Source organism: Rhopalosiphum maidis, chromosome 2, assembly GCF_003676215.2.
Source record: "Rhopalosiphum maidis isolate BTI-1 chromosome 2, ASM367621v3, whole genome shotgun sequence".
In the NCBI taxonomy this organism is placed as follows: Eukaryota; Metazoa; Arthropoda; class Insecta; order Hemiptera; family Aphididae; genus Rhopalosiphum; species Rhopalosiphum maidis.
Window position 1 is genome coordinate 13,892,251 of NC_040878.1, and position 25,221 is coordinate 13,917,471.

The 25,221-nt window shown below is 27.1% G+C and overlaps 2 protein-coding genes across 6 annotated transcripts; both read right to left on the minus strand.

The window, feature by feature from the left end:
• Nucleotides 1-3,079: 3,079 nt before the first annotated feature.
• LOC113555140 (annexin B9-like) lies at nucleotides 3,080-17,535 on the minus strand. Of its 5 annotated transcripts, XR_003405331.1 has the most exons (10): nucleotides 13,785-13,887; nucleotides 13,632-13,687; nucleotides 13,110-13,286; nucleotides 10,984-11,188; nucleotides 10,787-10,866; nucleotides 9,832-9,904; nucleotides 9,458-9,631; nucleotides 9,064-9,245; nucleotides 7,310-7,430; nucleotides 5,658-6,103 (listed from the first exon to the last, which is right to left on the minus strand). XR_003405331.1 is itself a non-coding variant. In XM_026959477.1 (9 exons), exons 2-9 carry the CDS (start codon nucleotides 13,650-13,652, stop codon nucleotides 3,434-3,436), a joined length of 966 nt encoding a protein of 321 aa, XP_026815278.1. In that variant the 5' UTR covers nucleotides 13,653-13,687; nucleotides 13,785-13,887; the 3' UTR covers nucleotides 3,080-3,433. The 5 variants fall into 5 exon arrangements, 4 of the variants coding, with proteins under 4 accessions (XP_026815278.1, XP_026815279.1, XP_026815276.1 ...); XM_026959477.1 differs by lacking the exons at nucleotides 5,658-6,103; nucleotides 7,310-7,430 and adding an exon at nucleotides 3,080-3,487; XM_026959478.1 differs by lacking the exons at nucleotides 7,310-7,430; nucleotides 13,785-13,887 and adding an exon at nucleotides 17,399-17,535 and having other exon boundaries at nucleotides 5,565-6,103.
• A 1,714-nt stretch (nucleotides 17,536-19,249) lies between these two features.
• LOC113552866 lies at nucleotides 19,250-25,221 on the minus strand. The gene is made up of 3 exons (XM_026955856.1): nucleotides 24,997-25,221; nucleotides 20,154-20,399; nucleotides 19,250-19,526 (listed from the first exon to the last, which is right to left on the minus strand). The coding sequence occupies exons 1-3, from the start codon at nucleotides 25,099-25,101 to the stop codon at nucleotides 19,419-19,421; spliced, it is 459 nt and encodes a 152-aa protein (XP_026811657.1). The 5' UTR covers nucleotides 25,102-25,221; the 3' UTR covers nucleotides 19,250-19,418.

Below are 25,221 nucleotides of genomic sequence, written 5' to 3' on the forward strand. Positions count from 1 at the left end.
CTGTAGAATGTAGATAGGAAATACTTAACCTATATAATATATTAATTATGTCACTATGTTGCATATATGATATAAGCTCAAAATATTTAAAATTGTCTATACATAATATCTCTCGATATTGGCGCGATGTTTACCACCGACGGTTATAATGTATAAATAATTTTTAACTATTTATATAAAATATGATCACATCATAGATTAAATGTTTAAATGTATTTATCGAATGAATCTATTTTGTGTATGATGGTGGATGATTAAATAAATGTTAACCGATGTGTTAATTTTTCAAGATATTTACTAATTTTAAGTTATTTAGTCATCAAATCTTACCTCTCCGAAAGACACTTTAGCACTCGTGTTGGTGATGCTCTTTCGACTATATCCAAAATCTCTGCTGGTGTCCTTCAAGGGGGTATTCTTTCTCTTCTACTCTAAAATATTTTCGCTTCAGATCAACCTACTACGCCACACACTCTAGTCGCCGATTACGCTAATGACAAGGTAATTATCTCCATATGTTCTGACTCCACTACAGCTTCTAATCATCTGCAAAATCACTTATGTCTCATGGAAGACTGGTATATAAAATGGAGATTTAAAATTAATCAATCAAAATCCACTCATACCACATTTACCCTCAAACTCCTGTCTTGTCCTGCTGTCTCCATATATGGCACCCATATTCCTATCACTCAAACAGTCAAATATCTAGGCTTAACTCTTGATCGTAGGCTCACCTGGGCCCAGCATACTAAATCTAAGTATCTAAATCCAAACTCTCGTTTTCGATTACTTAAAACATTCCTTAACATACACACTGACATCAACACAAAACTACTAATCTACAAATCACTAATCAAGCCAGTCTGGACATACTTTGGGATAATGCAAAAAAATCAAATTTGAATAAAATACAAACCTTTCAAAATCTAGCTCTCAGAAAACTATTAAATGCCCCACCTTACGTCTCGAACGACACTATTCATTCTGACCTAAAAATGAAATCAGTCCTAGAGAAGCTAAAGCTCACTACAAACGGTTTCATTGCCGTCTGTCCTCCAACCATAACCCATTAATACGCAATCTTGCAGCTCCTTCCATTCCTGGTAATCCACCCAGACGTCTCAAACGTAACTGGTGCCGTGACCTTCTTGACCCCCCTTTATAATAATTAAAAAAAAATTGTAATCATCAGTGTGTGTCATTAATGGATGGCTTCTCACATCAAGCGTTTCATGTAAATATTTGAATTTTTTATTAATTGTTAAACTTGTTTATTTAATTAATACTTAATACGATATGTGTTCCTACTCTTATCATATATACTTATTGTGCCCCTATGTATAGATTGTATATTTCAAATAAAGAAAAAAAAGGTTATTTAAATACGTTATGTACTTATATACCATGAATCTATTCATACTGTTCTACGATAAATATGTATTGATTCTCAGTATTGGGTTTTGATTCTGAAATAACTAATAAAAAAGGAAAAAAGTAATTTTATAGATAGGTATGGAACATAAAAAATGTAAATATTATTATTATTATATGTTTTCACAAATTAATTATTGGTGTTAAAAATAGCAACTTATCTAGTCTATATCGTCAAACTGTCTTCACACTTCGCATAAACGATTCGTATTTCCTATAATCTATATGTTAATATATTCTTGTAGCTTTGTAACTTATATCTAAGTGTCTAGTAGATAGATACCTGAATTGGAAATTGCTGTTCAATGTCCACCAAAGTTTTCGATGCGATAATCATAAATAAAACACATATGCCATGTACTTTCTCGTGTATACCCTTTTTAGTACCTAATATACTTTATAATATTATTTCAAAATTTCAAATAAATATCATAGAAAACGTAAGTTGGTTTCAGAAGCTTTTATTGATTTTTACTGTAAATACTTACAAAATTATTTTATAAGTTAGGGTTTTTTTATGTTTAATCAAAAAAAAAAAGTTTAGTTAAATTTAATATTTATAATTAATGCATATTCAGTCAAAATCCATTTAGGAGTTTAACAGCTAATAAATAATATTTTGTAAACGATTATCTACCTATCATAATTTATATTATCAATTACGTAAATTAAGTAGGTACCTAAGTGTTAATTTTTTCTTCGATGGTTATAGCTAGGCGTTTAATAAATATTATAATAGATATTTTATTTTTTTGAAATTCTAAGCAAAGCAATAAATTTACCTATAAATTTTAGTATTTTACAATGTTAGTTCTTTTTTTTATACCGTGTGTTTACGATATAAAGTAAACAAAATCATTTAATTTTTAATTTTCAAAATAGTTTAACTCTACTTGACCTGTTTATAGATATGAGAAATACTTGATTTTTTTATTAATTGTGGATAAAAAAATTTAGTACAACATTGTTTCTCATCATTTGTTATTAAATTTGTTTAAAACTATTAAAAACATATATACACTTTTTTTATATGGCCATTGATAGTTCGAATTTCAAGATTTTGTTAAATTCGTTAAATTTTGATTATTTTTTGGTTAAAAATATTTTAAACAGGTATCTTTTAAAAAAAAAATACATCTTAGTACTAACTGACAAGTAGCATTCGGATCGCCGGAAACAGTACCTTATTGGCTTATTATATTATATTATTATAAATGTAAAAAACCCATTTTTTTTTTATTATTTACCTAGGTACCTAATTAGTACTTACCATTCGTCCGCCGTCCACGCATGTATGATATAATATACCTAACATATTAAATTTAAATTAAAATTTTTACATATTTTATTAAATAGTACTTATTAGTTACTCAAGTTCCACGAAGGTATTATTATGAACGGATGACACATATTTTTCAATGTAAAATATTATTGCTTTTTTACCGCTGGTCCACTATATATACTTATTCAAATTTAAGATAATAAGATATAAGAACCATTCAATAATTTTTAACGTAAAACAATTCGCATATCTGCTTATAAGCGGATTTATAATATTTTAATCGTTATAAAAACATATTTTATATCTGTAGCGGTATAGCTATTAAAGCTACCTACAAAGAATTTTCATGGTTATAAAAATCATATTTTCATAATATCATAATATGTATAATGATTACTAATTAATGAATAAATAACATTTAAATAAAAATATAAAATTATAATAGGTATAGCCAATATAGGTGAATCAGTTAACTATAATATTATAATGTGCATTGTTCTTATACTATTAATTATTCATAAAATATATATCGTAGAAAAATACAGGTATAAACCTTATAAGTTGTAAGTAAATTGATGATAACAATAAAACACGCATAAATAAATAATATATTATAAAAAGCATTTGAACTGGCGCTAATATTAATAGGTATAGTATCTCATATTATTAAGATACCTATTTTTATTTAAAATATAATATTATTTAAATAACTATCGTTTATTGATCAACGATAGTTTTCAATAGACTCTTACACTCTGATCCGCAATCGTCCTAAAAAACAAAATTGAATAACATAAATATATTATACATTATTTAAGTATAGGTAAATACGTGTTGTATATTGTGTATAGTTTTTTTTTTATCTATGTAAGGAGTGGTAATATCAATGCAATTTTTAAATGAAAATTACTATTTATTTTTTTTCTTATAAATTATTAAGCAAATGACTTTTATGAAATTTGTGTATAAAAATTGAATTTTATATTTTTTGAGTTTTTTTTTTCTTTAACTATTTTTTTTAAGGATAATAGGTCCACGATAATAAATTTGCAAGAAGGGAGGCTAAAATCATTTGGAAATCATAATAATTAATACTGGGCAATAAATCAATGTTTTATAATTTGGAATAATCTATTGAGTTCAATAATAATAAACATTAATTGCAAAACCTTTAAAATCTAAAACATAAGACTTAAAAAGTTCCAAAATTAAGAATTTGAATAAATGTATTATTTAAGGAATAACGGATGTGAGTATGCTACTGGTGAATCACTTGTGTATACAATTAACGATATACCAATTACCGATCTTAAAGACGTTTTTTAAAACGTTGTTCAAACCTTATATAACTTTTAAAAACTGTAAGTCTATTATCATGGTTATATAATCTTTAGTACACACTACACAGTTAAAAATCTCAATATTTATCTATTGACACGTTTTTGTTTTTTTATCAACGTTTATACTTTGCTCTATTTTTGATTACTACAAAGTTGCAGATTTATTTACAATGTTTGTACATTAAATCATTATTATTAAATGGCATATTTTTTCTTTCTCGGAACAGTCGTAGTATTTTTATTTAAAAATTATTTTCAGAAAATCTCATTATTTAGGCAATTAATTATCTGAACTCTTCTTATTTAGAATTTTTTTTTTAATATAATATATTATTACAGTGATATTTTCTTCCACATCACTTTACCAGTATAATATATACATTTTAAATTATCATCGTTTTTGATAGGTATAAGTGCAAAATAATAAATAGATACCTATATAATATTATGTTATTACATAATTTTAACATTTATTATTTAAATACTAAAATATATTGCATATATTGTTTATACTTATACATACTGCTTCAGTATGTAAGCACTAAGCAGATATAACGAAAATTTAGAAGCTATTCAAAAAATTAACAATACCATACACAATACAAAATAACAGCTATGATGGTATATATTTAATGGTTGCATTTTGTTTTGGATTTTTTTTACTTAACAGCTTATTATTTATATCACTTTACATTTATCGTTTACAATGATATACCTAATATTTTTAACTACCTACTCGTATTGTATTTTTTATGTGTACAGACAGACTTGGCTACGAACTTAATATAATATAATAATTATTAAATGTTTTTAAAAAGTACCTAATACACACTTGTCTTCTGGTACGTGTAACCTTAAACATGTATGTAGAGTAAGTCATGGGCCATGGTTGGTAGAGTGACAGTAGAGTTGGAAGATTCCTGGGAACGTAAATTGGCGAGAAATCCCAGTAAGGAATTAGGTGTTTATCACACCTAATGACTTAATAGGAGTTTTTTAGGCCAGGGACCAGTGACATTAGTTTTTTCCTTTTTTTATTTTAAAAGTATTGACTTAATACACAGTTACAATTATAAAAATTGAATCAATATAATTTCTATGACTAATTCCCTCCCCCTATATTAAATTACTATTTAGGGCACTGTATATTATGAATAATTATTACTGATTATAACTTATATGGTAATAGACTTTTACACATTTTAATTGCATTGAACACACTATAGAATCTATATCTAAGTATTATAACACACAGCCCTCGCCTTCATGGTCTCATATGTTGCATCCGATTAAAAAACAACTTAATATTATCCAATCTAATTTATTAAGTATATGTGTAATATTAAATATTAAAAATGTGCGACCTAAGCTGGTACCATGCGAGTGAATAAATAATATAAAATATAATAGAGTGATTGTTTTTAACGTGCAACAACTTACTTTTGTAAAAAGTAAGATCACTCTGCGTACATACAAAAATAAAAATAAACAAGCCGTTATAAGTTAACGCGAAAACAAAATATTTTATTTAGCAATAATTTTATATAATTAAGTATAATATATTAATAAAAATTAATAATAATTAGGAAAATATGTCAGAATAATAATGCATAGCTAACAATATAATATAACTGTATAGTATATAATATATAATATATTAGTATAATATTTTATTATATAAAATAAAGTGTTCTATGATTGTATAAATTCTTTCTCTACGGTGGCGCGAAGAAATCGTATTTTGAATAGCTGTATGCAAAACTTTAACAGTGGACATAATATTAATTAAAAAAATAAATTAAATTTATTACATTACATTTATATAGAAAGACAATTTCAACATTTTGTGACACAAAAATATGTACTAAAAAAACGTAATAGTTTAGTAGTTGCAGTTGATGTTGTAGTAGATAGTAGTACTATAGTCAGTTGAGTAATCTGTGCGCGTCCACGATGACGGTGGAATGAAAGAGCCTTTCTTTTTAAAAGCATATTATTGCGACACAAGTGTGATTAGCAAATTTTTGTAATCTGAACCACAATCGCTCTGAGAACAGACAAATTATATAAATACGTAAAAACGACATTTCTGTCCAATGTTATTCTTATATGGTTATATGTCATGATTGCCAACTACATATTATTTTCGAACGACGATAACAGGTAATAATACCAGTTGGAATACATGGTTATAGTAAAAACTGTTGTCACTACTACAATAAAGGAATTAGTGATGTTAGACATTTCTAGAGTTAATAGGTTACTAAGTATTATCAATTTTGTTGATTGTGTACCATATTAAAATGCATTAATATGCGCATTAAGTAAGATGCAATAAAACAGAATTTACCAATACAATTTTGAAATGGAACTAAAAATGAAAAAAAAAATAAGTAGAACGTTCGATTTTTAATAAATGTTAAATTTTCCAACAAAATTAAAATCTTTAAATTTCAACTCGAGTTGAATATTTTTTGTGTAAATAGGTACTCACCATATATTTATATTTATATATATTTATTGTATTATTAGCTATAACTATAACCTTTAAAAAATTAATTTAGTATAATATTTTATATTTTTTGAGAACGTCCTGTGCAAGGGTGTTGAGGGGTTCATATAGGCAATTTATATTTTATTTTATATATATATATATATATTATTTTATAGATTTTATTTTAAGATGTTAAAAAAATATATCAAATCAAATATTATTTATTTTCGGTTTAGCTAACCTTCCCTAGTTTTAAAAACTAGATAAGCATAAGTATTAAGTATAAGATAAAACTTTTCATCAAGACGAAATACGTAATTTGAACTATATAAAACGAAATTTCCGTTCTGCACTTTTATCCCGTAATATCCTGCTCAAAAAATCTTTATTAATGGAAAAACATTGACAAAATCAACCTAATCTAACCTATAGTATTAAATAAGTGGATGACTAATATTATGATAACGATATGTACTAGTGTGTATAATGCATATGGGTATGTGACGTTTTATATTGACGAAGTTTTTTTACAATGCTACAAGTGTTTCTGAGTATTAATCCATAAAATAAATACAAAAACAAATATTATCATAGTCCACATAATCTAAGTTTTGCGTTTATATGCTTTATTGAAAAAAATAATAATAAATGATTATAATAAATACTATTGCAAATAAAACAATTATAATTATTTGAAATCATTGTGTATAAATGATAATAATAATAAAAAATCGTGATATTAACTAGTTTATTATTTACATGAAATTAAAGTCGGTACAGGTATAAAGCAAGAATTGAAGTGCCTTTTCTCATGCATTTCTAAGCTTTATTAGCACACGAGAGCCAATAACAGACGCTTGTAATCCCCAGAGGTGTCGCCCTAAAAAAAAACCTTATTAGCCGATGCACGATACACCATAAATATTGGTATTATATATACTATTATAATATAGTTGTACAACAATGTAGGTACATGCGAACACGTTTGCAAAGTAACAAATATTCGATCGCGTGTACCTACGATCATCAAATATATATTTAATAATAAATATTAGTTTTTATATAACTGTATAGGTAATGATAAAAATAATAAAATTTGTATATTATTATGTTATTACATATTTTAGTTAAAGATTATTACAAGGGCTTATGCTCGATGTTATAATAAATACATGTTATATATGTGTATGTTATACCTTATACGTATTATTATATGCCTAAGTTATGAATTGTCCAGGTGTTATGTGATACGACCTGTCTACTGTCTAGTACTCTAGTGTATATATAAACTTGGCCATATAATTAAAATGTGCTGCAGTTGTCTATTTAAAAATTTAAAATCGACAAAAAGGATTACTATTTAATTAAATATACGTACATAATATATTGTACTCGATCTCGAAAAAAGCTATCTGTATTTGTAGTATTTCGATGTTAAAACGAATGCTATATAGGTAGTTACGGGTTAGTGAACAGTATTTTCGAATTCTTCGTTTGTTAATGGGGCTATAGTGTTGTGAGTGAAAATAGAATAACATAATTGAATAGAATAATACATTATGTACATTATAGAACTCTATTAGTCTGCTATTCGTTTTAATTATTTGTTTACTGCATGGATCGGTGTAATCATGTGGTTAATTCAATGGTAAAAAGGATTCTAAAAAGTAAAAAAAAATTTCCTTTAAAGTTTTGAGCTGTGTATTGCGATTTTTATTAATGAATTATTAGCTTTACAATTCGCAAAACGCGTAGAATATAATATCATCAGTTAATTGATTCCGTACTTGACACGTTCAAAGCAAAAAAGAAAATATATTTTTTATTATACAATTACAATTCCATCGATTATATTATATAATAGTCAATAGGTATGTTACAATGTGACTATTATAATAATTTAGTTGGTCATGCACAGTTGTAGGCTTTTTTATGTATCAGAATAATATAACTAATTAACTAATATATCTAATGTTAAAAACTCTAACGTTTTTTTTTCGATTACAGTTTTTTTTTTTTATTCATATGTACTTATTAGTCACTCTATCTGTTTTCACGCGCATCAATTACTTAATTAACTATAATTATAATTATTCCATATTTACACAGTCTATACGAAAAACTGGTATACCGGTTGTATCGCTTTAATGCCCGATCACACAATATAATACTTCACATAGATGATTATCGAACTGTATACCACGGGAGCTAATATTGGATGTCCAAAAATAATTCGTGTTTTTTTAATAGACAACTGCAGCGACCGAGGTACCTATATATTATGTATCTTAGTACCTTATACCAGTGAATTGTTGCGTTTTACGGAAATAGCGTGTGCTTAATATAATATATTATTATTATTATTATTAGGTGTATCATAGACACTATTTGTTAGCAATATTTTATATGAGCATGTATAATATGAAAATAAATGTATCTTAATCCATGATTAGAACACATTGGTACATAAAATGCGTTGTATAATAATATAATTGTATATTGTGCGAACTTACGGCGATTCTGTCGGCCAACGGAGTACCGTAAATGTTCTCGTAGGACTGCTTTATGTCTCCCAAATCGATTTCGGATCTGCCAACGATGATCCTAATCAGCTGACGGTCGCTAGTGCCGAAGCCAGCCATTGAGGCTTCCAATTGGTCGGCATAGTAGTCGCTTTTCTTCTTGGCACTTTTCACTGTACATATCATATTATATCAATTTAATTATGATAAGATATTTATTTTCCGTTAAAACAACGCATGCAGGGTAAGGCTTCAAGTTATAAATCTGAGAAAACTTCAAAATTACCAAATACCGACACAATAGGTAATAATAATATAATATAGAACAATATATAATATTATTTTAACAGTGTTGATCAGGGAAAGAGGAAATGTAAATACTTACCAATGGTCAAGAAACCGTGTTCCAGGGCGCCGGAAGTTTCGCTCTTGATGGTCTCCACGATGTCCTTGCCAGAGAGGTTCTCGTACTCTTCAAAAATGGCTCTAAGCTGTGGATAAGAACGAGTGGCCAAAATCGAATTGAAGGTTGACTCGTCCGTGCCCCATTGAGCTTCGCCTAAAAAATGTGAACAACATGTCAATATTTATCACAAGTTTTATTTTAAAATTATTATTAGGTAATTATTACTATTGTATATTTACTACGGTTGTTCGATGTTTAAACGCATATAAACAGAATTATGAGTTATAACCATGATATAGCATAAGTAATTAATTCAAATCACTAAATCAGTAAGTTAACGGATAACTACAAACCTGCATCGATAAGAGCCTGAGCATCCGCAACCGCGGCGCTACGATCGACTTCCACGTCTTCATCGCGATTGGCCTGAAACGTAACATAATAACAATTAATTGGATACTGTGGGCATACACTCGAATAATTAATATCACATCAAGTCTCTCATATCGTTGTTCTATACGAAATAATTAATTACATGTCATGTATTGCAAGACTATCATGCTAAGGCATCGTAATGCTATGATGATTACTGATCGATATTTGCTATATTTTCTACAGTTACCTAACGACACTATATTAACAGTAAATACACTACAACACTAAATATATTTATGTGGTACACAATAGTGCAAGTAAAATCATTACATAATATACAACTAACAACTCCGTTGGTACCTACTACGGCAGTATTATTCAACACCCGTAGTCTGCAACAATATCACGTAAATTAAGCTAGCTTTTCACACCAATATATAAATATGTTACCATTGTGCCGATATATAGGTATGTATACATAAATATATATGTTCGACTGTGAAACGTATATCAGTATGTGTTATTGGAAATAAAGTATTAAATTGTGACATTTTATTAAATACATAGCTACTTTATTCTCTAACAAAATCAAACCTATAATACATATAACATACCATTTAAGTAGATCTTATAAAATTATCAATCATTGTCCGGTCACACCGTATACATCGGAAATCAAATAGGTGATAGAGCCAAGTATATTTTTTTTACTAAACAATCCATAAAATGGGTATCTACTGAAGCATTATTTTATAATGAACAGTGAATAACAATGCTATGATATTTTATATCGTATTAGGCACCTGTTCGTTATATGCACGATAAGTATATCAAACGTTATCATTATGTTGGTTTTACAAAGATGGTTTTTAATGACGCATAATATTACCTATAAGCTATCCTATATATTTATATATTACGGTTATTACTTACACAGCACAAAGACACCAACAATCTCTGGAAAGATCCAGAAGTATCGGATTTCAAATCGTCTTCCAACGAGTTTCCGTATTCTGTAAAACGATACAAATAAATATGACTTAGGTAATGCCGTGCATTCAGAATATATCATTACTGATACTCGATTTGAGTCGAGTATAGCCAATACAGATTCACTAATATATTATTACGTTTTTCGTAGACAGCGGAAATTGTGCGGACTCCGAAATTGCTGAGCGTGCCCAAGATTTCGGCAATAGCCTCTTCGTCGGTGCCCACACCACTGATGGCGTCTTTCAACTCCTTGGCATAAAACTCAGGAAGCGGGGTCATCAGAGCGACAATAGCGTTCTCGAAGTTCCCACCGAGTTCGCTCTTCAGATCGTCGATTAAATCCTACAGAGAAAAAAGCGTAGTACGTACATTATAATTATCTTTTGAATACATGTCCTTGGCACAGTTACAGTATAGTACCTACACAAAGATATAATATAATGATATGTATATAAACGATGCATTCTTGAGCGAACTAGCTGTGATTATATTATTATACCATAAAAATACATTACATTAGGGAAAAAATAAAAATGTTATAATGTAGATAACATATTAAATACAGAATACTTAAAATAATTAAATATAATTTTGTTGAATTATAAGCATATCTTTCTATGTAAACTATTTATATATAATAAAACAAATATTTAAAGAAGAAGAAATACATCTAAATTCGAATATTATCTTTTTTTTATCCATATAGAATTACTATAATTTCAATTTCAAAGTTCATAACGTCTGTATTATTGATAATTGTATGATTTATCAGAAATTATTAAATTTCAGATAATTTTAATTTAATAATTAATAGTGGTTCATTAGTCAGTAGTATAATTATAACGTTTATTTGAATTTTTAGTTAAACGAACTATAATGAACGTAAAATTATAACTGAAACTTAAACTAGAATAACCGTAATTCTGTAGTTTTAAAACTGTAACCGATTTTTTTTTTTTGAAATAACTCAATTGGAACTGAAAAAAAATATATAATATGATATAAAGATTTCAAGTTTTATTGTTTTAACCCGACGTTAGTGTTTCAATTGAAAAAAAATAGAAAAGAAAATATGTAAAAATTTAAAATAATGTGCATATCTGACGATTAAAATATCCTATTGATTGAATATAATCATAAGGCGTACGCTAAAATATTTTTATTTATAAGAAGGGGTACTCCCACCCCCTATAATTCAAGAACTATCTATCATGCATGCCAATACAGTAATTTGAATTTCGTTTCCGATATCCCACCGCATTACCGCAACCGATCTCTTCCCGTGTACCTACCAAAAAATATTTATTGTGTACCTATATTTAACATCATGTAGATAAACCTATACAGCGATAATAGGTAGCCACAAATATAAATTATCGTCGTAACAAAACCACAATACTCGTCGAATAGAAATATTATACACTAATATATATTGTATGCGTTATCTCCATAAACTATAATTGTAAAATAATTGCAATGTAAACATCGGTATTCGGCGATGTTGGATTCATTTTCTATTTCATCTACTCAAAAACTCAAAAATCTACATAAATCAAATGATACACAATATTTTGTAGGTACCATTTACTGCTTTACACGGTATAGCATAGGTAATCAAAGTAATAATACACATACATAGAGATTATATGTACCTCAATACCTCGGTTAATTTGTTTATGGGCAGTGCACTCCTACATAAACGAAAGTCAACCGAATAATCGGTTTACTCACATTATCGCAAAACACGCAGCAAACGAATATAAGTATTAATAGTGCTAGAGTGTGCAATTACAATATAAATGTTGTAACTGTTATCATTGTTCATTGTATGTATACTGTGTTAAATTATATATAGTACAATATGCAATGTCGTATTATAGCGTTTATGAAACTGGTGGTTAAAAAAAAAAATAAAAAATGTAAAAGGTCAAACTGACCACTAGCGATATCCGATCGATCGTATACACTACGCTTATATGCATGCTAAACTTTCAAAGATCGAAACATGAATTTTTAACGCCTCCGCCTAATAATACGCTCCACACCGCACTATGATGAAGGCGCGATGATGAATCAGTAACGTAATTTTACGATTTTTCTCAGACTTTCTCCGAAAACGAGTAAACCACGCAGCATAATCTCGACGCTCTCTCTTGATCGTTTTATTATACTATGTACTAAATATATTGTATATATTATGCACAGATAAAAAGAGTGTATGTAAATGTATAATATGTTTTCATTGGTTAAATATATTTAGTACCTTTCCATAGAGTGTCTTGAAAGCTTCTTTGATCTCCTGTCTCTGAGTATTGGACCGTCTTGCCAGCACGTCGATGATGGCTTGCTCGTCAGTACCAAATCCTTTCATGGCTGTTCTAAGGACGGCTGCGTCGGCTTCGGCATCGAAATCGGGTGCCGGGCGGACCGTGGGAGTGCACTATACAAAAAAAAATAAAAAAATAAAAATAACAATAAGAGTCGTGATATATTTAAAACCCACACACTACATCATTGCAACTACCGGGAGTATGTTTGGTTCTTATTTACCGAACTCAACAGACGTTTGTTTTTCAGTATCTAAATAAAGTGATGCGCCCGTCCCGGTAAAAAAAAGAAGCAAGTAATTCGTGAATTCTAAAACGTAGCCCCTAATAATTACTTATGATGGATTCTCACGGCAATATCGTATATCCGTTTCGGGGTTTTCGGCGATGATAATATTTTTATTTACGCCTGTCATAGTGATGATGATGACAATAATAATAATAATACAACGACTTACCCTAGTCGTATAGTAGGTCATGTTGATATCGGGTGGTTGGTGTCGTCGACGGAGTTCTAAAACGAAAAAAAAAATGAAAATGAATTACCAAAGTGACGTAGAAGAAAAAAAATGTATAACAATATAATAATTGTACGTAGCGCAGGTACCTACATTATATTATAATAAAATGTATATTCAATTATTGTATAGTTAACTCGTTAACTGGCCGGCACGAACTGAGCGAGCGCATTACAATGTTTGCCGTCTGTCGGCATAAAATTTTGCGTGAGTCATCGCGGCGATAGTAAAAAAAAAAAAAGCGTGATGATATTTTGCCACAGGCGATTGCGCCGCCTCCCCTCTCAGAGTAACATTCTCGACGAGAAAATGTGAAATAGTAGCATAACATAATAATAATAATAATAACATACGCTATCTGCCATACAACGTTCCGTCTATATAGGTAGTTATAATGTATTGCATACGTGAGTTTTTTTTCAATGAGAGGAGCGTCCTTAAATCACAAATTTATTTTTAATTGATTCGTTCGGTGTGCGTTTATTGTGTACAGAGGGCTCGCTCGTGGTCGCATTATTATGCGTTTAGTTAATATAAGAATTCAAACAATGCATGCATGATGTCCTGGATAAATACAATAGTGTTTAATTTAAACGATGAATGATATTCGAGATAATAGTTTATCAAAACTCTTATAAAATTCAACATCAGATATTCAGATTATATCGCACCGCCAGTATACTTACCACATAATGATGAGCCTTAAAATTTGAGTCTCCTGTTTACATTTAATATGTTTGTCGCGTTGCAGGCTTGAAACATAATATATGATACGAACAAGAGAAACATAATTTTTATTAATAATTTTAAGTGAAAATAATTAAAAATGTATCTCTATACTTTATTCATGAAAGTTGTTTTTTGACGGGTGTTTATTTATTCATAAATTTAAATAACGAGCATTAAAATAATATAATGTATTTAAAGTGCTAATCTCTAAAGATGCTTTTACATTTTATTTACTATTTTTGAAATGATAGAGTGAGTTGAAATAAATTCAGTTTTAGGAGTTTATTGAAAATTTAAGCATGACGTGATGAACTAAATAAATATAATGTACCTATATAATATTATAATACCTATACGATAAAATATAATATTGAGATATTCAGTGTATATTTTTGACTGTTAACTACAACCTACGCATGTACTTATTATTTATATGTATCTATAAGAAAACAAAATAAACTTTAAGATTAGTTAAACGTCATATGACCTAACTGTTATAAATTAATAAATGTTTAAGATTTTTTTTTAAATAATATGTAGTATTTATCAACTTTTTTTTTATCCAATATGGAATTAAATATTAAAATTATGAGTTATACCCAGTGAATTTGTATTATATAAAAAAAAAAAAATTGTTGAGGGGAATGACAATCGCTTCATTGCTCCCTTTTTAACACACACTTAAACACTTCTATATGGTTAACCTAATATTTTTAAGTATTTATCTTTTTATCAAAATACATATTATAGGGTTGACAAATAGTTCATACTAATTATAAAATTTACTTTGATGTTTAAGTTCAAAATATTACTGTATAATTTTATCTGAAGTATGACAAACAAAATATATTTCAATGATACATATAGGTTCATTATGTATTTATAGTTATAAACAACATTGATAGATATAAAGTAATATGTGTCATTGAAGAAACATGTTTGTATTAACGTCACCAGTCTTATTAGCACATATTAAAATATATATAATTAATGTACATAACACAATTTCATAGCATTCATTGGTTAAATGTTTACACATCAAACTGCGAGTTCCACTCTATGGTTTTATCGAACGAAAAAAGAACATAATGTGTTTAAATATTTGGTCGACTTAAAAGTAGTTCATAAAGTATAACTCTATTAATATAAATTCATAATAATATTGAAAAAAAAATGATACATCAAAATTCATTGTCAATCGATACTTAAGTTAGATATTATATCAATACAATGTGCCCATAAATAAAAATTAATATTTATTATTATTCATTATATTGTAAGTGAGTACATATTATAAAGGAATAAAAACGATCTTGCATTGAATAATGAACAATATGTTTGTACGCAACTTATATGTTAAGCTTAAAGATTTGTAGTGCACGGTGTATATTTATATATATATTTCGTTCTATAGAAGAGTGTGTTATGAATGTCCTTGGAAATCCGCCAGTGACACATACTTATAAAATACACGAAGCTGTCGGTCCAGCTGTACGAAATGTATTTCGCGTTACACCAACACAACGACGAGAAACTTATACATATTTTAAAAATATTATATTTATGGTGTTAAAAACTCGTAACCGGTAAAGTTAAATAAAATATTTAGCAGATAGGTATCTAAAAAAAAAAATTCATAAACTATTATAATCATATATGTTATTTAAAATAGTCTTAGGTCAGTTATTATGATATAATTATTAATAATTTATAAAGATTAAAATAATCGTTATACACCTCACTACCGTAAAGACAAATTAAAAATTATGATTCATTTTATAAACGGTGAACTGAATGAATTAAAATAGATACTATATCTACATGACTACATACACGTATATTATCATACGTAATATTATATATTAATATTAAGAAATAGAGTAATTAGACTTTTAACTTTGAATTGATAATACTGAAGTGTAATATTATCTAAACTTTAGTCTTTAAAGCTTTGTATAGAATATTAAATAGTGCTAAAAATATCTATGAAACCTTTTAACTAAACTAGTGAATACATTTCAGGATGCAAAAATATCTAAAATAAACAGGAAGCTAAAAAAAATTAATAACATTAAAAGCTTTTTTGCACAACATCCATATTACACGCAACATTAATTTATAAAAATCCTTATAATTTTTTTAATAGAATGAACATAACGAACAATGTAAAAACTTATTTGTGGCCCAAAATACTTGTATTATAGTGTATGTTATCGTATTAATTAATTTAAAAAAAATGTCATGACTATATAAGTTGCTTTTACATTTACACTAATTGAAATGGAAAATATTGGTTTATAATAAGATGTAGCATCAATCGAAGAATTAAAAAATTATTACTTAAAAATATTTGTTAGCATTATTTTTGAAAACAACAAAAATAAAAATTGACTTAAGATCAACATAAGAAGTAATCACATAAACAGTTATCTGCAGTGAAAAAAATTTAATATTTTACAAAACCGTTTAAAATAAAAAATAAAGTTACGTTTTTAAAAATGCATATGTGTTTTAATGTTCTTTTAAAATATATATTATTGTACTTTTATTTCCATACGGCTATGGCATCAACAACTAATTTGCTTTACACATTCAAGGTCGATATGGATGAGAAAAATGTTACCTACTTAAATGTTTCGTTTTTGGTGAGTCAATCTAATCGTACAAGTGTACAACGATAAAACAGTCTGTAACAGGTATAATATATGCATATTATTAAAATGACGCGATCAATAGGAATACACGCGAGAAAATAATAATAAACATAATATTACTACGATCACAACCCTGACCGTGACCCTCAATTGACTGAAGGTAAAATACACTTACGTTATCAGTCCAGAAACGAATTACATTTAAAATGTCACGAAATAATATTAATAAAATTATTAGCTAGATAACCACCGATATTTTGGATATTCGCAAACATAAATTAATGATAAGTATCACAATATCGTTATCGTTTTTCGTGCACTTACCAGTAGATATACAGCTCGAAAATAACACTGCTACGTCGTTTGTGTACACTGAGCCGACCCGAATAGAATATAATAATAATATTATTGTATCGTGTGATCGTTCGCCCGCAACGGTGCCAGACAGACTGCTTACAGGCCGTAACGCTGTCGCCATTCGTCGATCGATTTTTATTTTTCGTGTGTTCAATATAACATACTACGGGCCGTTCCATATTACCGCTATGATGTATACGGTGTGATTAAAAAGTAGAACACGTGAATGATAAGTCTTTGACGTTTTCACAATGGTAATCGTTCTCGATATCGACATCGAGCACGTTTATAATTCGAACAAATAATTTACCATTTTCGGATTTCGACCAGAGCAGAGTGTGCGTATTCTTATTAATAGGTGTGTTTTGATAAAATCCAACGCAAGTAATGTTATGTTTCTCTAAAATCGAAATCGAGCAACGATTGTTTAAATATTATGTTAGCTGTTAGATTTTCCCAAGAAATTTTTGAGAATTCTATCAGTCACGTCATTCATGTGTTTTTGATGTACCGCTTTATTAACTATTTCTGCAATGATTTTCTGTTCATCCATGTTATATATTAAGATAGTTTAACTAACTTCCAGAATACTAGCTTAGATCTTCCAACCGTCTTCTTTGTTCAAATTACCAGAACAGTTTTTAGTGCTTGTTTCATCATTAGTTTTCTGCGAGTAAATTATTTACTGAGGATTTTATAGTTATTGAAATCGATATTTTGGTAGTGTATTTTATATTTTGTGGTTCAACTACAGTTAAAGTTTTACTATTTTACACATTTTAGTTCTATACTATATTTGTGACCTCTATTTCGCAGGAGTTTACCTATATTAATCAATACAAGGTATATAATTATGTTTTGTATTACTTATTGTACGATTGAACATCATCCTTTATTAATACAATACAATCGCAACGTAATAATAAAAAAAAAAAACCGCTGACAACAAAAATATTTAACATTTATTTGTACCGCGTTCAGCATGAAAATATAGAAGCATACTAATTTTTCATTGAATATTGACATAAAATGTATAGTTATACTGTGATAAAAAAAAACATTTTCAAGATAAGATTTTTATTATGCTCGTCTATCTAATATATCGAATACAATAATTGTATTAAAGTACGTATACGTTAATTCGTTTTTCTTTCCAAAAAACAAGGAACGGGTGGGAACTGTTTGTCACAATACTGCCACCAGGTCCCGCATCATTTATTCACCAACTTTTTAAAAACGTCATACGTAGATGGATAGTACGTATACCTGCCATAATACCAAAAACTATGAAAAATATACATCTCCTATCGATACTACTCGCGATCACTACTCAGTGTTCTTTCTAAAACCAGGTAGTTTGACTTAGTTTATTACTAATATCAATTTATAATATTAAAAGTAACTAAAAAAAATAGAATAGGACAAGTATAAATTATTATAATATTCGACATATTTTGTCGGAACATTATTATTATAAACATAAGTGAAGCGCCGTGTAACTACGCGATTTGAATATTGTAAACTTTGGTTTCTACTCACAAATGTATTAAAACTGCCTATACAAACCGCCGTACATTAAATCGTGGTATAATATTATATTTTAATAAAAAAAACCATACTGTTATAACATTAATGTTCGTATAGATTTAGCAAATGTTGTTAAGTAGAATAAAAAATAAATTTTATCTATTAAAATATAACATTTTATTTACATAAATTTAAAATAGTATGTACAATATTATTTATATATAAAAAAAATCTATAAACTAACTGAAAGTCACATAAATACACATAGGTTCAGTAATAATACTGATTAGTTTACAAGTATTACGAACTTTCGGGATAAAATAATATTACATACAAATATAAAAATGTTAGACAGACAATATAATTGAGCTTACTTACTAAAAAATATGTTATTCTTTCTATTAAAATATTATAAATAAAAATGACTAAGTATGAACGCATAAAAAAAAAATGATATGTTTTACACAATAAAAATGTCGGTTGATTTTTTATCAGTCCTGTGTATGCCAGGTATAGTTTGATAGTAAAAACACTGAGATCTTTTTTGTTCAGAATGTAAAGGTCTCATCTGAAAATTAAAATATAATAGATATAAATTATAAATATGTAATAGTTATTAAATACATACTAATGAATTTATCTTTAATTTATTAAAATAAACGATACCAAAATATTATGACTATAACATGATAGTAATTTAATAACTGGGTTTTCTACAATTTCATTCTAAATATTTTATTAAAATATCAATGTTTAAATACAATTATATAAGAGTCTAATATAGTTAAGGTATCCTTTATAATTATCCTTTTATATCAAAACATTTAAAATATCATTCGTAAAATAATTTTATAAGAAATCGAAAATGTATTATATATATATATATATATATATAATGTATATAAATATAAATAATATATTTGTTGTGGTTATTCTTGTTGCATGCTCAGATTATTATTTGTACAATTTTAACCTACCTTATTGCGCCACATAATATAAAATAACATGTCATTTTAAGACACCACATGAATAAATAATAATGTTTATCAGGATATAATATTAATCCATTAACTATTAATATGATAGTTCAACAATGAGAGAAAAAAATTATTTTGAGCGGAGTAATAATTATTTTATTATCCACATGCCTATACAATAATTTAGTAATATTTTGATAATTTTAAAATATCACTACCTCTCCCTGGAGAAAAGTGGTCACCTCCACTTCCGGTCGCATAACTGAGGTTCGTATGGCGATGTAAACGCATGCCGTGCCCGAGACCACGATGAGTCCAATGCCACACACGAGTAACATAGTACGGTTGTCTCCGCTATCGGTGTCTATGGTCATGGCGTTCAATTGGTAACCCCAAACTACTATGAGGATCAGCAGTGAAACTGGCAGGCAAACGTCTGAGAGAATACTGAAGGATATTTGATCCTGAGTCAGAAAAATAACTTTATAAATAAATTTCATTATTTTTGGTTTGTAATAATATACATTTACTAGAATATTATTGGTTTTTATCGTATTTCAATGTGTGTAGGTACCTAAATAAGAATATAAATACTGCATGACTGAAACACTATTTACATCGATTATAAATAAATAGTTGTATTGCATATAATTCATTTTGACATTATTTTATAATAATTAAGAATATTATTGATTGTATGTAAAATGTATCAAATAAACCAAAACTGAAATTGGTTGTAATTAACCGTGAAGATTTAAAGATCAATAATTTTACTTAACTAAAACTATATAACAATACTCAAGTAAGATAATACTAATAAAAAACCGTAGTGGTGATTACATTTTGACGTGAATTTAATAATTATTTAAACGTTACAATTTAACAAAGTATTAGAATTAGATAATAATTTAAGAATACTGAAAGTGAGTTGAAACTCATAATATACATAAATATTACAATATTATGAACTATAATAAATTACATAACAGTTTTTTATATTTTTAATTTTATGAAGCCACGGGGACTGCATTTGAATTACTTTTCTTAGTACACAACGTTTTGAAAACCTTTTGATTATTTTGGTAATATTCAGTAATATCACATAAGTTATCAGCTTATCATATTTTATGATACTCAAAAGTCAAAGGTTAATGTAATGTACCTACAATAAGTGTTGTTGTAATAAGTATTATCGGTTGTTATATTATGAGTTATCATTATGATCTTTGCTATAAAAAATAATTTGATTTATACAAAAATTTCGAAACTCATTGTTATCATATATCTTTTTATTATAGTTTAAAAGAAGACAGTTAATTATAGACATTATGATTTAAGAAAAAATGTTATTTATTTATAACTTTACTAAATACTAATTATAATATGGTGAAACAATTATTTTTGTACGCTTTTATTTACAATAAAATTAATAGGATTATTATTGCTTCCGTATTTTCAATAAATTGTTATTCTTTTATTATGTAGAACTTAGAATAGGTATAAAGTTCAGCTTAAGTTATAAAAACATAAATATAGTTTGTATTTTCATAGCAAAAATTACTATTATAATAATGTTATTGTTTACTGAGGCAATGAAAAAATAATAAAATTATTCTGATTACATATATTTTTTTAATTTTAAGTAAATAAATGTATTATCGAATAACGTGTTTAATAAAATAACAATTTTTATATTTTTAACTTTTTAGAATAATATTAAAAATATTAACTTTATTAACAAATAAAAAATTATATTTAATCACGTATTTTGTATGACAGTGCTTGTTTTTTTAAATTTAAAATAAACAATTTATACAAAAATTGTAATAAGCTTTTTTATTTTATATACTAAGAGTAAATAAAGCACGAAAGTGGTTGATTAAAGAGTCACCTATTAGCGACAGTTTACTTGATAATTAAATGCTTGTTTTTTTTTCTACAAAACAAAATTTACAATTGTAAAAGTAATTTCAAGCAAATTGTCTTTTGTTTCTAATTTTGGTTTTTATCAAAAAGTGCATCATAGTGTTTAATCTTAGTTAAAAAAAGAACTAAATAGTGAATATGTTAAATGAATTCAAAGAAAAAATTCATAAAATGTTGGTTTAGCTAAAAAATTATATATTGGCATTGAGCTATTGAGGTATAAGTAAACAGAAACAACTATTTTTAAGAGGGAAGGTGTTGTAGAGAGTATAATAAATCAATTATGCAAACCAATACAAAATACAAACTTAAAATTATAGTATAAACATTTTAAGTGTTGGGGGGGAGGGGCAATTTCAAACTCTTTCTTCCAGTACCTATACAAGTTTGGTGATAATAAAACAAATAATTAAGAAATATGATGTTTAATCCTGTGATGTATGTATTTAAAAATAGAAAATTATAATGTTCAAAATCGTATCAAACGATTCAACATTGATTATTTGAAAATAATTTTTTTGTAACGGACAACATATAAACGTAAGCGGTACCTAGTTTCTAGCAAAACTAGATAACAGGTTTATCGTGATAATTAATTATAATTATTGCAGTGTTCAAAGATGGGTAGTCACTCGTGACGCGTAGACTATTATTTAAATGATTTGAACACTGCCGTCGAAAAAAAATTCCACCGTATTTATTATTTCCGCCGTCAGACGTATTCGAGTAATCGACATCGGCAATGGTTGTTGACAATAAACAAACATTGAAATACGCATACACATGCATATATAATATACATAACGGTAGTAATAATCACTATAGTCTATAAATCGAAGTTCAAATGACACGCGTATATACAATAACAAATATTATATACATGTTTGAACTCATATACCCGTCATGTTTTACCGTTAAACGTCACTGATAATAAATATGTTATAATATTTATATAAAATAACATAATTTAAATAATTATCCATTCAAAAATATCCAGGCTAAAAGGGTCTCTCAAAAGTTACATTTTTTTTTTTTTGGTAATAAAATATATATATCGCTTTGATATTTATTTGTATTTGATTGTATCAGTCCATATTTATCGCGTCAACACGCGGTGTTTTGGTCTATAGAATATAATTTTATAATGACCATTAAAAATGTAATGATAAAAACTGTTTTTACATGAGGTGCCCTTTATAAGTAATTCTAAGAAACTTATATAAATTATCGAAAGAATTATCCGAATTAATTTTACCAGTTCCAAGCAAAACACAAGTACAATATATTCTATATTTCATTCGCACAGGTTGTTTTTGTCAGCCGTCTTATAAGTGCGTCAATAGCAAACTTAGTTCACCAGTTATATTAACCAACTTAAAGGTAACAGAATTATTCGTGAAGACAGTACATGGGGACTTGGGGGAGACACATTTTAAAGTTATAAAAAATAATAGTTCATATTTTTTTAAATCATACAAATGCACAATAGTGCCTACTGTATTATTGTATAGATGATGTATTAATATAATATTAATTGTTTATGAGAAAACTTAATAGAAATTCATCAGTCTTTAATTTTATTTTTTCCACAACAATATTATATTTTAAAGGATAATGCGCATTGTTAACAGAAATGCTTGATTAAACAACGTCGAATCAATCATTTTAGAATAATTCATAATATTATCACTAGGTATGACAAATAAACATTACATTTTTATTTCAAATAAAAAACAAAATATTAGCATATTATGCGTTACAATCGTTACATATTGTAAATAAATATATGTAAATACGATTTCGAATACAATATTTTGTATTGAATTAATATTATAAAAAAAATATATACTTGCAATCGAAGTTGTAGTTATGTTGTAAACAAAAGTTTTTACTTAGTTTACATAACTTGATATTAGATTCATATTTAAATACAATTATTAAAACGGTATATTTTAAATATCACTAAATAGATTTTTGATTTTTTAAGAATTTAATATTATATTACAATTCATTTTGAATTCAGAACTACTTTAACGTCTATAGCTATTGGTGATTATTTTCTAGCATTGGGTAATTAATTCACAACCATTTACAACCAAAAATATGAAAACTTCCATCAACATCATGTGATTACACATTTTAAATTAATTGCCAATTTAAAAATAATGGGCCTTAAAAACAAAACATAGAAAATAATACTATATATAAAATGTATGTAAATTACCTTAACACCTTATGTTTCCTAATTCCTACACAATGTTCTATAACTGTAAATCGCATCAGAACAATATTATAAGAAGTAAAACAATTCGATTTGAAATTTGATTAAAATATATGTTAAATTTTAGTTAAAAATATATATAATCAGTGGATATAATTATGTGGTAATAATTAATACTTACTAATAATATTAGTATTGTTATTGGTCAATTTAAAATTAACTAAAATTATTTTTTCTGTGATTTCAGTAAGTATTCTAGTGCTCGAGTTGGTATTTAATAAGTTGAATTTTAAGTTGTTTTTTTATACAGTAAATAACTAAATTTATTATTTTTTCGTAGATATAATTTGAGCTGTATAAATATAAGTACTTTTTTTTTAATTCTCTAAAAATGTGTGATGAACTGATAACCGTACAAATTTACATATGAAGTTTTATAAATTTACAATTTAAACGAAGATACACAGATAGAACCCATTACAATACAACTGGGTAATAAATATCAATTTTTTATTTTTACTTCGCTAAATAATCGATGGTCACTTAAAATACTTCGACCAACCCCTAATTTAGGCGTGGTATAAATATGATATGCGGAATATTGTAAATTATATTAAAGTATGGTCACGAACATTTTTTATCATACAATAATTATTATTATCGTAGATCACAAAACAAGATATATTATTTAGCTACAATAATAAGTAATAAGTATTGTTTTTTTTTTTTTTTTTTATTAACTTAAACTGAATATTATAGGTATAATAAATAAAACTGAGGCAGACCATACGTAGGTTATGGTATTGATACATTTTAACATTTAACACTATTTACGGTTATTAATTTATATCATACATAATATTATAAATAAACAAATATATTTTATAAATGTAATTGCTAATCGATTTACGCACTTTTTTAAGGTCGTCGAGGGCAGTGTGATATTCGTATTCCAACAGCTGTAACCTGTTGATGGCGAAGCATTCTGATTTTAGTTTGAGTTTACTGTCGGGTCTCATGTCTGCGCTGGATGGACGTTCCGGGACTTTTGACGAAGGCGCGCACTTTGGTTCCACACGAGATTCATTGAATGTACAGTAAACCGCGATAAAGAGTGTACCGATGATGCGGGAACCGCG